The sequence below is a fragment of the Doryrhamphus excisus genome, chromosome 15 (genome assembly GCF_030265055.1).
Source record: "Doryrhamphus excisus isolate RoL2022-K1 chromosome 15, RoL_Dexc_1.0, whole genome shotgun sequence".
NCBI lineage: Eukaryota > Metazoa > Chordata > Actinopteri > Syngnathiformes > Syngnathidae > Doryrhamphus > Doryrhamphus excisus.
In genome coordinates, this window is record NC_080480.1 from 12,026,506 (window position 1) to 12,040,931 (window position 14,426).

The 14,426-nt window shown below is 42.4% G+C and overlaps 1 protein-coding gene and 7 non-coding genes across 8 annotated transcripts in view; all 8 read left to right on the plus strand.

Annotated features, from left to right (window-relative positions):
• The window catches only part of prkcab (protein kinase C, alpha, b), a 103,516-nt gene that overhangs the window by 73,439 nt on the left and 15,651 nt on the right, over nucleotides 1-14,426 (plus strand). The window contains 1 exon segment of the mRNA XM_058048973.1: nucleotides 2,369-2,497. Coding sequence (XP_057904956.1) covers nucleotides 2,369-2,497 — 129 coding nt within the window.
• On the plus strand, nucleotides 5,348-5,434 carry trnay-gua (transfer RNA tyrosine (anticodon GUA)). Its single transcript is given in 2 exon segments — nucleotides 5,348-5,384; nucleotides 5,399-5,434. It is a non-coding gene; the product is annotated as a tRNA-Tyr (tRNA).
• Nucleotides 5,728-5,814, plus strand: trnay-gua (transfer RNA tyrosine (anticodon GUA)). Its single transcript is given in 2 exon segments — nucleotides 5,728-5,764; nucleotides 5,779-5,814. It is a non-coding gene; the product is annotated as a tRNA-Tyr (tRNA).
• On the plus strand, nucleotides 6,068-6,154 carry trnay-gua (transfer RNA tyrosine (anticodon GUA)). Its single transcript is given in 2 exon segments — nucleotides 6,068-6,104; nucleotides 6,119-6,154. It is a non-coding gene; the product is annotated as a tRNA-Tyr (tRNA).
• Nucleotides 6,390-6,476, plus strand: trnay-gua (transfer RNA tyrosine (anticodon GUA)). Its single transcript is given in 2 exon segments — nucleotides 6,390-6,426; nucleotides 6,441-6,476. It is a non-coding gene; the product is annotated as a tRNA-Tyr (tRNA).
• On the plus strand, nucleotides 6,779-6,865 carry trnay-gua (transfer RNA tyrosine (anticodon GUA)). Its single transcript is given in 2 exon segments — nucleotides 6,779-6,815; nucleotides 6,830-6,865. It is a non-coding gene; the product is annotated as a tRNA-Tyr (tRNA).
• On the plus strand, nucleotides 7,119-7,205 carry trnay-gua (transfer RNA tyrosine (anticodon GUA)). The gene is given in 2 exon segments: nucleotides 7,119-7,155; nucleotides 7,170-7,205. It is a non-coding gene; the product is annotated as a tRNA-Tyr (tRNA).
• Nucleotides 7,461-7,547, plus strand: trnay-gua (transfer RNA tyrosine (anticodon GUA)). The gene is given in 2 exon segments: nucleotides 7,461-7,497; nucleotides 7,512-7,547. It is a non-coding gene; the product is annotated as a tRNA-Tyr (tRNA).

The window sequence follows — 14,426 nt, forward strand, 5'->3', positions numbered from 1 at the left end:
TAATTAAAATTAAATACAATTAAATAAATAAAATTGATGCCATGTGATGGTTTTCAAATTCCATGTATGTCACCCCCATCCATCCAGTCCCTAATGACAACATATGGGATGGTAATTCTCTTAAGGGACCCCCCACCCCATCCTGCTTTTTAGCAGCTCGTGGCATGAATGACAACACAAATATAATGCATTCAATAGGCGTTATATCAAGTGTAATACAGTAAGTACAATTGTGCCTTGGTTAATGTCTTATGGTTAATGTGACTTAAAGTAAAACAAACTCTAACCAAAGTAAAATTTTCCAATGGAAAATAATGTAACACAAAACATATTTTATAGAAATTGATATTGAATAAATAAATATCACAATGACCGCCAAATTCTTCGATTTTTTTTTTTTGGCCATACCCAGAAAAAGTTTGGCAACTCCTGCTTTACATTTTCTTACTTTTCACATTCTCCTCTTTTTATTCCCTATTTTTCTGCCTCCTCATCACATTTCCTTTCCTCTCTCACAGTACGCCATCCCCCTCATCTTCCCGAGCCATCTCCATCCATCACCTCTCCTCGCTCGCTCCATCCATCTGTGGGGTCTCCGCTTTGGAGGCCTTATCGCAGATGGTAATGGCAGCACAGCAGAACAAATTGATATAGGGGAGGCCATCATCACTGCCTTGGTTTCTCCCCCGTCCTTGTCTCTTCACGGCATGTCAAGAGTAAGAGGAGCCAAGCAACAAGACAGGGACAAAGGACAGAAAGTTAGACTGCAATTACCAACTCTTCACTTTAAGTGCAATTAATTGGGATTCCATTTTATACAGCAATTAATGTAACATTTTAAATCACGTTTTTATTATTGTGGTAGTAGAACTACTAGAACTTAAGGCCACGCATAAGGAGAGGGGGAACGGGTTGGGGAGGGGGGGTATGCTGGCGGGGGACATCCTGTCACTTTCTGGCTGAATAACGCTTCTGTGTGGATATTCCATGAAGGGCTGCCAGGTTTTATTGAAGGCACCACCAGTGCCAGAGAGCGAAAATCCAATCTTTTTCTTCATATTTCAAACACATTAATGTTATATGAATTAATAATAGGAATGGTAATGCTTACCTCACAGCTAGGAGAGTTCAATTCCACTATTTCTGTGTGGAGTTTGCATGTTCTCCCCGTGCATGCGTGGGTTTTCTCCGGGTACTCCGGTTTCCTCCCACATTCCAAAAACATGCTAGGTTAATTGGCGACTCCAAATTGTCCATAAGTATGAATGTGAGTGTGAATGGTTGTTTGTCTATATGTGCCCTGTGATTGGCTGGCGACCAGTCCAGGGTGTACCCGCCTCTCGCCCGTCAACAACTGCAGCATAGAAACAACAATTTAAAGGTGCTGGAGCCTATTCAAGCTGCCTTCGAACGAGAGGCGGGGTACACCCTGGACTGGTCGCCAGCGAATCACAGGGCACATATAGACAAACAACCATGAAGGGAAATTTAAAAGTGCTGGAGCCTATCCCAGCTGCCTTCGGACGAGAGGCGGGTTACACCCTGGACTGGTCAGCAGCCAATCACAGGTTCATATAGAGCAACAACCATAAAGGGAAATTTAAAAGTGCTGGAGCCTATCCCAGCTGCCTTCGGACGAGAGGCGGGGTACACCCTGGACTGGTCGCCAGCCAATCACAGGGCACATATAGAGCAACAACCATGAAGGGAAATGTAAAGGTGCTGAAGGTGCTGGAGCCTATCCCAGCTGCGTTCAGACGAGAGGCGGGGTACACCCTGGTCTGGTCGCCAGCCAATCACAGGGCACATATAGACAAACAACCATAAAGGGAAATTTTAAGGTGCTGGAGCCTATCCCAGCTGCCTTCGAACGAGAGGCGGGATACACCCTGGACTGGTCGCCAGCCAATCACAGGGCTCATATAGAGCAACAACCATGAAGGGAAATTTAAAGGTGCTGGAGCCTATCCCAGCTGCCTTCGGGCGAGAGGCGGGGTACACCATGGACTGGTCGCCAGCCAATCACAGGGCACATATAGACACACAACCATGAAGGGAAATTTAAATAACGAAATGGCCTGCCCGAAGTCAGCTGGGATAGGCTCCAGCACCCCCCACAACACTCATGAGGATAAGCAGTAGAAAATGAATGAAGGGCATTCAAAAAATTAATTTCTCTTTTTCCATTTTGTCTTTTTTTATTTTGTAAAATAAAAAAGACAAAATGGTCAAGAGAATTTTTTTTTTATATTGTAAAATAAAAAAGACCACTGGGCTAGTCACTGCTGATTAATAAAAACAACTACTGTACTTCACCATGACATGTCTTGTTATACTAAATCCCATTTTCTCTGCATCTTCCATGCAGCGTGCGACATGAACGTGCACAAGCAGTGTGTGGTCAACGTGCCAAGCCTATGCGGGATGGACCACACGGAGCGCCGGGGTCGCCTCTTTCTCAAAATTGAGGTCAGCGGTGACAGGCTACATGTCACAGGTTGGTCTCAGCGCGCCTTTGGAGGATGTGGATGATGACGTACGAACGTGGCTCCCCTGTCGTGCCTGAGAGATTTCCAAGATATTTGCACCTACTGATTCTCCACGCTTGTTCATGTTTTGAAGTAAAACATTTCAAAACCATTTAGTTTAGTTGAGAAGACAAATTTAAATAGAATAGCTTGCAGAAAACATTGTCGGCATAAACCGTTCTGTGCGTATGACGTATTTGTGTGTGTGTGTGTATCAATACCTTCTAATTAGCTTGTCAGTCAAAAAGCAGCACCTGGATTTGGAAACAGTGCAGCGTAATAACCCTTGGGGAGGTAAAGAAAGATGACAGCTGGGTCACTAGTGTAACCTCTGTCTGCCTGCCACACTCACACACTCACACACACACACAGTCACACACCCACACAGAAATAAGGCAAGAGTGATTGATGCGGTGCTGAGCGTTTCTCAAACAGGAAAAACACACACAGCAGAAAGGGTTGGTGATTGACTTGTGGAATTATTTTAGCTCACATGAGAGACGCTTCTTCGTCTTTCTGCAGCTGGAAAAAGAGGAGGAGAGATGTTGCATTCACAGACGTCATCCTAACGGTTTTCTTTGTTTCTAATATGTTTTACACATCATTTACATTAGCGCAATTCAACATGTCCGTCCCTCCGTCTCTCTGCAATTACGGAGAGTTTGTTGACTTCCTGGGCTGTAATTTCATATACCAGGTGTACCTGCGCTGCGCACCCACGCCTCTGTCCCTCCCATCGGCGCTGTTTTGTCATAAAATTGTCACTGTGTCAAGCTGAAAATGTGGACACCTCCTCTGGTGCGCCGCCACACCCATTTTGACGCAGTCCAGGCTACCAAATTTGTGCACAGTGGTGCGTTGGACCAAATTATCACTGTTTGGCTGCGCCACCTTGAGCTGCGCCATGAAATTAGAGCCCCCAGGGCACATATAGACAAACAACCATGAAGGGAAATTTAAAGGTGCTGGAGCCTATCCCAGTTGTCTTCGGACGATAGGCGGGGTACACCCTGGACTGGTCGCCAGCCAATCACAGGGCACATATAAAGAACCATGAAGGGAAATTTAAAAGTGCTGGAGCCTATCCCAGCTGTCTTCGGACAAGAGGCGGGGTACACCCTGGACTGGTCGCCAGCCAATCACAGGGCACACATAGACAAACAACCATGAAGGGAAATTTAAAGGTGCTGGAGCCTATCCCAGCTGCCTTTGGATGAGAGGCGGGGTACACCCTGGACTGGTCGCCGGAAAATGTGATGTATGTCTTAACATTAATAGTGATTAACTTCTTTTTACGCTTGCATGACAGTTCATTCATTCATTTTCGACCGCTTATCCCAGGGGTGGGCAAACTGCGGCCCGGGGGCCACATGTGGCCCGCCAAGCGTTTGAATCCGGCCCGCCAGTATTATTCCTTTAACATCCAAGCTGGCAACATGACTTGCATGTCGGTTGTCTTATTCAGTAATTTTTTTTTTTCATGTAAAATTCAATTTGGCAAATTGTTGATGTTTGATGTTTAAAGTGCTCCTGAAAAAAAGAACATTGAGAACATATAACTGATAGTATGACACTTAAAATAAAATTCAAATGTGGACTGTTAGAATTATAAGCGTAAAATAGTATGTGTGAAATATATATTCATATATGGCCCCCCCGGATAATTTTGTTAACTCAACACGGCCCACGAATCAAAAAGTTTGCCCACCCCTGGCTTATCCTCACGAGGGTGGCGGGGGTGCTGGAGCCTATCCCAGCTGTTTTCGGACGAGAGGCGGGGTACACCCTGGACTGGTCGCCAGCCAATCACAGGGCACATATAAACAACCATGAAGGGAAATTTAAAAGTGCTGGAGCCTATCCCAGCTGTCTTCAGACGAGAGGCGGGGTACACCCTGGACTGGTCGCCAGCCAATCACAGGGCACATATAAACAACCATGAAGGGAAATTTAAAAGTGCTGGAGCCTATCCCAGCTGTCTTCGGACGAGAGGTGGGGTACACCCTGGACTGGTCGCCAGCTAATCACAGGGCACATATAGACAAACAACCATGAAGGGAAATTTAAAGGTGCTGGAGCCTATCCCAGCTGCTTTTAGACGAGAGGTGGGGTACACCCTGGACTGGACTGTGTTTTCTAAAGAAGTGAGAAAATAATGTAGAATTTGTGACTACATAATTATGATAGAAGAAAAGTAGAAAAGGAAAATCTATTATTTAAATGTGAATAAATGCAGGATAAAGACAAAGCCATAACTAATTAAATAATGTTGTGTAAATAATAACGTGTGTTGTGATGTAGAATCTAAGCTTTAATTGAGTTGAGCGTAAAAGCAGCCGGGACAGTACAGGAGCTGACTTGCATGATAAAGATTAAGACAGTACTGGTGTTTGTGCTCGGCTCGCTAAATGGCAGCACCATGAGCAGTGCAGCCTGAGCTTGTTCTTCATCTTCATCCCTCTGGCTCCCGCAGACAAGTGGTGGGCCTCTGTGGTTCACCGCTTCGACGTGAACTTGATTAAATCTTTCCAGTCAACAAAACAGACAAATCTCTAAGGCTCTCGCCGTAGAACCGAAGAACTCTTCTTCATCATTTCCCTCTCTGATTCTCCATCCCCTCTTGTATTACTTACGTTGCCTCTTACTCTGCTTGTTTGCTTTTAAAACCTTGCATGACAGTATGGTCAGAAGTATGTTGGAGTTCACCCATTATGCATCATTTACTTTTCAATGCTTGCAGTCTGTAGCAACCAATCTGTAGTAACCAATCTACTGCACTATGTTAGCATAAATGTAAACATCTATGGATACTGCTCATGCCTTCGATAGCTCAGTTGGTAGAGCGGAGGACTGTAGAAGCTTAAGCTGACATCCCTAGGTCGCTGGTTCAAATCCGGCTCGAAGGACAATCATTTATGTTATGTCTGTCAAGAAAGAAAAACAACAGTGTCAATGTCAAACTAAAAATTCCCGAAAACCAAAATGTGTCATGTCCAGTTTATAATGTTTTCTTCTGATTTTACAGAGCTGTTTTGGTGTCAGTTTCAACTGCAATTTTGACCATGACAATGTCACATATTATTACATTTTCAATATCTCAAATGAAGATGATACGGTGCGTTACAATATGTCATAGTACTCGAGCTGTCAGACATTTGTGCGAATCCTATGGCTTAAGACGAATTTAGGATACACTTGACCTTCGATAGCTCAGTTGGTAGAGCGGAGGACTGTAGTAGTTAATAAGGACATCCTTAGGTCGCTGGTTCAAATCCGGCTCGAAGGACAAACATTTATGTTATGTCTGTCAAGAAAGAATCACAACAGTGTCTCATCAAGTCGAGGAAGATTGGTTGATTTGATTCTTACTTTCTGTCACTTTCAACTGTAATTTTGACAATATAACATGATTTAACTTTCAATATGTCAAATGAAGATGGTACTGTGCGTTAAAATACATCATAGTACTCAATCAGCAAGTCAGCAGTCAGACATTGGTGCACATCCCTGTGGCTTATGACGAAAACCAAACAATGCCACCTTCGATAGCTCAGTTGGCAGAGCGGAGGACTGTAGTGGCTGATACAGACATCCTTAGGTCGCTGGTTCAAATCCTGCTTGAAGGAAAAACAGTTATGTTATGTCTGTCTCAAAAATCCTGAGTCCTGAAGACCAGTGTGTCAAGTCCAGTTTTGGGGTCCATTTCAACTGTAATTTTGACCATGTATGATTTCACTTTAAATATGCCAAGTGAAGATGGTACTGTGCGTAAAAATACATCGTAGTACTCAATAAGCAACCGTCATCTGTCAGACATTTGTGAGAGTCCCTGTGCTTAATGACGAAATGCTAGCACTGGCACCATCGATAGCTCAGTTGGTAGAGCAGAGGACTGTAGTGGTCAATTCAGACATCCTTAGGTCGCTGGTTCAAATCCGGCTTGAAGGACTATCCTTTATGTTATGTCTATCAAGAAAGAATCATAACAGTGTCTCATCGAGTTGAGGAAGTTTGAATTGAATTGAATTCCCTGTCACGTCATCTGAAATTGACAAACAACTCAAAATTCCTGAGTCAGAGCTGTTTTGGGGTCAGGTTCAACTACAATTTTAACCATGACAATGTCATGTATGATTTCATTTTTGATATCTCAAAGGAAGATGATGCTGGGTGTTAAAATGCATGGTAGCACTCAAGCTGTCAGACATTTGTGAATCCCTGCGGTTTATAACTAATAGATTTCAGGCAAACCTTCGATAGCTCAGTTGGTAGAGCGGAGGACTGTAGTGGTTGATATGGGTATCCTTAGGTCGCTGGTTCAAATCCGGCTCGAAGGACAAACATTTATGTTATGTCTATCAAGAAAGAATCACAACAGCGTCTCATCTGAAGGACCACTTATGAATCTGTTTTACAGAGCTGTTTTGGGGTCAGTTTCATCTGCATTGACCATGACAATGTCACGTATGATTTAATTTTTAATATCTCAAATGAAGATGATACGGTGCATTACAATACTTCGTAGTACAATACGTCGTAGTCCCAAAAACCCAAATGTGTCAAGTCCAGTTTAACAGCTCTGCAATGGCACCTTCGATAGCTCAGTTGGTAGAGCGGAGGACTGTAGTGGCTGATTCAGACATCCTTAGGTCGCTGGTTCAAATCCGGCTCGAAGGACAAAGATTTATGTTATGTCTATCAAGAAAGAATCACAACAACGTTTCATCTGAAGGACCACTTATGAATCTGTTTTACAGAGCTGTTTTGGGGTCAGTTTCATCTGCAATTTTGACCATGACAATGTCACGTATGATTTAATTTTCAATATCTCAAATGAAGATGATACGGTGCATTACAATACGTCGTAGTACAATACGTCGTAGTCCCAAAAAAAAAATGTGTCAAGTCCAGTTTAACAGCCCAACAATGGCACCTTCGATAGCTCAGTTGGTAGAGCGGAGGACTGTAGTGGTTGATTCAGACATCCTTAGGTCGCTGGTTCAAATCCGGCTCGAAGGACAGACACTTATGTTATGTCTGTCAAGAAAGAATCAAAACAGTGTCTCATCTGATGCACCATTTTCAAGTTGAAAGTGTGTCAAATCTACAAGATGAACATCTATTGATGACTTGCAATTTCTAAAATTAAAGTTTACAGTTTGACCACCACAATGTCACCTACGGAAAAAACAACATTTATTATTATTATTATTATTATTATTATTATTATTATTATTATTATTATTATTATTATTATTATTATTATTATTATTATTATTATTATTATTATTATTATTATAAAGGGGTATCAAGGGGTACTGGAGCCTATCCCAGCTGTCTTCGGGCGAGAGGCGGGGTACACCCTGGACTGGTCGCCAGCCAATCACAGAGCACATATAGACAAACAACCATTCACACTCACATTCATACCTATGGACAATTTGGAGTCGCCAATTAACCTAGAATGTTTTTGGAATGTGGGAGGAAACCGGAGTACCCGGAGAAAACCCATGCATGCACGGGGAGAACATGCAAACTCCACACAGAGATGGCCGAGGGTGGAATTGAACTCATAGCTGTCTCCTAGCTGTGAGCCCTGTGCGCTAACCACTCGTCCGCTGTGCAGTCATTAGCCATTATTATTATTATTATTATTATTAGTAGTAGTAGTAGTAGTAGTAGTAGTAGTAGTAGTAGTAGTAGTAGTAGTAGTAGTAGTAGAAGTAGTAGTAGTAGTAGTAGCAGTAGCAGTAGTAGTAGTAGTAGTAGTGGATTAAATTACCTGTGCGTATGATGTCTCGGTGTTGCTACGTCACGTCACAAGGTCACGTGACAGCGCCCCACCAATCAGGTATATTATCCGGAAGGGATTACACACCGGTCGCGGTGGGGGACACGCTTGGAAAGAGTTGCTACAAGTGTGTTAAAGTTGTTGTCGTCATTATTTCATCTAAAAGTGTAAACATAATGCATGCGTGGTCGGATCCTAAGAGCCGTCCACCGGCGCGACGCCACATTAAAAGGAGCATTGCTTTGGTCGAAAGACGGAATTGGTGAGTGTTTGTAGCGTTTTTATCAGCTAGCTGTTCGTATCAAACCTGTTCTCTGTCAATGTTCATGGAAAGAAATAAGTGGTTTAGTAATACTACAAACCCATTGTGGTCTGAGGCATTGTAAAGCCCATCTTTTGAGTAATGGTGACATTTCACTAATGCACTTGAATGCACTTTAAGTTTTGATTGTTGCTGCTAAATTGGTTTATTGTTTAGCGCAATATTAATTGATTATTTTCATGAATTATTTAATATGGTCATTATATTATAAGGGAATTCAACTTTGTGAACCATATACTGTACAAAATTGACGTTATGATTATTATATGATTTGCATTGTATATTGATTTGACTGTTTGTGTGCACATTGGTTTATACTGGTCCTATTATATAAAGGCCATTTTATATACTGCTTATCCTCACTAGGGGCGTGGGAATGCTGGAGCCTATCCCAGCTGTCTTTGGGTGAAAGGTGGGGTACACCCTGGACTGGTTACCAGCCAATCACAGGGCACATATAGACAAACAACCATGAAGTGAAATTTAAAGGTGCTGGAGCCTATCCCAGCTGCCTTCGGACGAGAAGCGGGGTACACCCTGGACTGGTCCCCAGCCAATCACAGGGCACATATAGACAAACAACCATTCACACTCACATTCATACCTATGGACAATTTGGAGGTACCAGATAACCTCCATCCATCCATTTTCTATGCGGCTTATCTTCACTAGGGAATGCTGGAGCCTATCCCAGCTGTCTTCGGGCGAGAGGTGGGGTAGACGCTGGACTGGTGGCCAGCCAATCACAGGGCACATATAGACAAACCACCATTCACACTCACATTCAAACCTATGGACAATTTGGAGTCGCTAATTAACCTAGCATGTTTTTGGAATGTGGGAGGAAACCGGAGTACTTGGAGAAAACCCACGCACGCACAGGGATAACATGCAAACTCCACACGGAGAATCAAACCCAAGCGTACATACTACCCACTCAACCATGCACAGTTTTCTTCCTTTTTTATTTGCAAATGCAAATACTTTCTCTTTCTTTCTTCTGCAAGGTTGCTAATCTACACCCATTACCTCCTGCAACCCTGTTTTTTTTTTTTTTTTTGCTCCTTTTACCTGATCATCATGTTTTCTTGCAGAAGTGACTTAAATAACTTGAGGGCGTCAGCAGATGTTTTGTTCTGAAGTGTTAAAAAATGACTCGACACACACATACATACAGTGAAAGGGCATCTGAGGTTCAGGCCAAAGTGAGCACACAGTGGGTGAGATTTCCTATGGTTGACATGCTTGCCTCAGGTTTGAAGCACAGTAGAAGAAGAATCCTCAGACCCCCATCACGCTGTGAATCCTGTATGTGTAGATGCTAAACGGAGGTGACAGTCTCCCTTTTTAAAAGGACCACAAACAGAATCAGCAGAAGATAACAAATGTGTGCTCTCATTGCTCTGTGAGTGTGTGACGTGCTCACTCACTCACTGGCAGCGCACAGCAGGGATGCATCCAGCTCATGTTTTGGCCTGGCAACCCCCTCCCCCCCTCCCCCCCTTTCCAGATTATCAGACATTCTTAACTCGCACATGGCATTGTTATGCAACACATTTGAATTTCAAAGCCTTTTCGTGTGATTGCACTGGCGGCCCGCTGCAGCCCGGCACGCACCCGCCCAAGCCTGGGATCCACGTTACTTTTATGTCACTTTTAGCTGCAGTGTTTTTTTTTTATGAAGCAGCTCAGGTGTCACAGATCTGCTTCATCACTTTCACATAGCCTTATAAAATTTAAACCAGTGGGATACTAAGCTACCTTATTCTTGAGTTACCCAGCATTACTCACTATGTACACTATACACCGTATGCTATATTACATAAATAAGTAATAAACACAGGGTCGGGAAGATCATGGTTCGAATCTCCACTTGGGCATCTGTGGGGAGTTTGCATGTTTTCCCCGTGCATGCGTGGGTTTTCTCTCGGGACTTCGGTTTCCTCCCACATTCCAAAAACCTGCTAGGTTAATTGGTGACTCCAAATTGTCCATATTTATGAATGTGAGCGTGAATGATTGTTTGTCAATATGTGCCCTGTGATTGGCTGGCGACCAGTCCAGGGTATAGCCCGCCTTTTGCCCGGAGACAGCTAGGATAGGCTCCAGCACGCCTGCAACCCTTGTGAGGATAAGTGGTATAGAATTTTTTTTGCAACATTGAACCCATCCGTCCATTCATTTTCTATACCGCTTGTCCTTACCCATGTCGCTGGTATGCTGGAGTCTATCCCAGCTGTCTTTGGATGAAAAGCAAGGTGCACTGTGGACTGGTTCAACCCAAAATTCACACTTAAATTGTCGGATACATTTTGCTTTATTTAGCATTTAAATATCAATTTGCTATGAAAATCACATTTCTAAAATTGTCAATTTTATGTATCACAGTGGAGTCAAAATAGGTCTTAACTTTTCTTGTTTATCAGCATCACATTTACCGTAATTTCCGGACTATAAAGGGCACCAATATGTAAGCCGCACCCACATAATTTAAAGAGAAAAAAATAATTTGTACATACTATATATAGGCCATAACTGTCAACTGTATGAGGTCTTCGTAACATGGTCTATGTAATACCCAATGCCGAACAATGCATGTTAAACAGTAGCCTTCCAAAAAAAATCATTCATCGCCGTCATTCTCCTCCACTTGGGGCCTAAAACCACTAAACTTCTTCTGCATCAAAATTAAAAAGCCTCATAATTCCTTCATCACACACTTTGTCAGCCTCTCTCCGTCTTTTTCATTGTTGTCGCTTTTGTCTCGAGGCACATCAGCCATTTATTTTGCACTATTCCTGAAGCTGTACTCTGGGCATCATGGGAATTGTAGCTTTTAGTCATAAATTAGCCGCCTCACTGTACAAAGGGTTCAAAACATGAGACAGACATAATACACAGGAAATTACGGTAAAATTATTTTAATATTGACTCTCGGTAACAGATTTTTAGACTATTTTGTAGTTGCTGCTGTGCTCTGCTCTGCTTACAATGAAAAATATTTTCTCGATTTCTCCAGCTGACGTGTCTCTGATACAAACGCAGGCATTGTTGTCTTTTTTTTTTTTCAATAAATGTACTGAAACACAATGCCACTCTATTAAAACTGCCATATTCAATTTCTTCCATTCACACTTAAACATTTACTATTATGTTAACATTAAAATGACTAAAATAAGCCAATTTTGTCTAGCTTTTTTTCTACTCTCCAGTCTTACATGAGCAACAAAAAATTGATCCACTTTGCCGTCAACAGTCATGGGAAAGATAATTAGACCAATTAGACCTTGTATCCTCATATTAATTTAATTATATTATATTATATTATTCATTCATTAATTTTCTACCGCTTTTCCTCACAAGGGTCGCGGGGGTGCTGGAGCCTATCCCAGCTGTCTTTGGGCGAGAGGTCGCCAGCCAATCACATGGCACATATAGACAAACAACCATTCACACTCACATTCATACCTATGGACAATTTGGAGTCGCTAATTAACCTAGCATGTTTTTGGAATGTGGGAGGAAACCGGAGTACCCGGAATTGAATCCTAGTTTCCTAGCTGTGAGGTCTGCGCGCTAAACACTCGACCGCCGTACCACCCCATTATGTTATATTATATTATGTTATATTATATTATATTTCATTAATTTATTAATAAATTTTAATGTGTGGTAGAACTACAGGTACACTTACGTATTTGGACAGATATAATGATGATGACAAAAATAGCTGATAAGAGTTTAATTTAAGAGCTGATATCTACCAACTTCCATTGTTTTGATAATAACTAAAATCACGTTCAAATCAAGTTCTATAGCATTGTACTCCCATAAAATAAAACGCATATGAGCTATTTTTGTTGTCGTCCTTACATTTGTCTAAAGTAGAGGTACCTTTAGTTGTGGCAGGAATTAAAATAAATACAATTTCTAAAGTCAGCTTAACATGTGTAAAAATCTGTTTTCTTTGTTTTTCTCAAGCTGCTGCACCTCCACTGAGTTTTATTTTTCTCGCAATAAATGCAGTGAATGTCACTTTTAACTTAAAAGTTAGACACCGCATTGAGCTTCACCACAGCTCATCACTGTGGTCATTATTAAAAAAACAAAAACACGTTTGGCGTCTGTCTTTTGGCCCCAAGAAATGACCGAAAACACACACATGCAACAACGCCTATTCTATAGTCTTGTTTGTAACTACTGCACATGGAAGGAGGAGAAGGGAGTATACCGACGGCGAGCAGCTCTCGTTGTATCTAAGCAACAACAGACCGTAGCGATGGTCCTTGATGGCTGCTGATGTTTCATTGTTTGACAGACCACGTGCTTAAATGCATTTACAGGTACGTACAGGTTGCGCGCACACACACACTTTGTGTATGTTCTACATTTCCTTCCACGCACTTTACTTTTGATTTGTGTGTTCAAAGTTGCTTTGGTGTTGCCATGGAAGTGACTGATGCCTGTAACGCTGCCACTGCACACACAAGGGAGGGTTTAGATAACAACGTGGGCTGCTGAGCTTTCTTCTTCTTGCAGTTGCAGTTGTGATCATGTCTTTTCTGTAGCGTGACACTTGATGGCCCACCTTTTTTAGCGTGAGTATATTTCTCTGGGTGGTCCACACCACGTAGAGTTTTCTCAATATAATCACAGGAGATAGAAGTGAACTCTGAGTCACATTCATAGAGGAAAAAAAAAAGGTAAACATTGGTGATGCCGCCTTTTTCCATTTATACACAAACAAGAGCTACACTGCCCTCTATGGATTGCTGGTGGTAGTCAAACAAATTGCTGCTATTTCAAGTTCTCAATGGTTGTAACTAAGCTAGAAATGTACATTTTAATTACTTTTTCTAAGCATTTAGGGTTTTTTTTTCGTCCCCTTTTTCTCAACCCCTGATGTAATAACACCACAAAATAAAGTATCATGAGGTCACTGGTCTAGTGGTGGTGGTCTAATTATTTTTGGAAGCCAGAGTACCAGTAACCCTACATATGTTCAGGATCTCCTGACAGTGTGTGTGTGTGTGGAGCGAACATGCTAACCACTAGACCACCGTTCAGATACAATGAACTTTTCAGCGGTATTTATTAGGGGTGTAAGAAAATAGGGCTGCACGGCGGTTGAGTGGTTAGCGCGCAGACCTCACCACTCGGAGACCCATCCTCTGCCATCTCTGTGTGGAGTTTGCATGTTCTCCCCGTGCATGCGTGGGTTTTCTCCGGGTACTCCGGTTTCCTCCCACATTCCAAAAACATGCTAGGTTAATTGGCGACTCCAAATTGTACATAGGTATGAATGTGAGTGTGAATGGTTGTTTGTCTATATGTGCCCTGTGATTGGCTGGCGACCAGTCCAGGGTGTACCCCGCCTCTCGCCTGAAGACAGCTGGGATAGGCTTCAGCACCCCCGAGACCCTTGTGAGGATAAGCGGTAGAAAATGAATTAATGAATGTAAGAAAATATCGTTTCGATACTTCGTTCCACGATACTGTATCGATATTAAAAAGTATGATATGGATATTTTTAGGCATTTATCATAGATTATATATGGTATTTATTCAAGTGCAGACACGGCAAAGGTTCATTTTGATTTTAATTGAAACCTCCGACCGTTAGGTGGCAGCACTTACGTAGTCAATTAGGCAAGGATGTTGAACGAGATTGACGAGTGAAACGTCCTCGCAAATAAACACAGTTCAACATGGCGGAATGCCAGCACATAACAGCGGCCCCTGCGGCGTACAAGGCTGAAGTGTGGACACATTTTGGATTTCTACA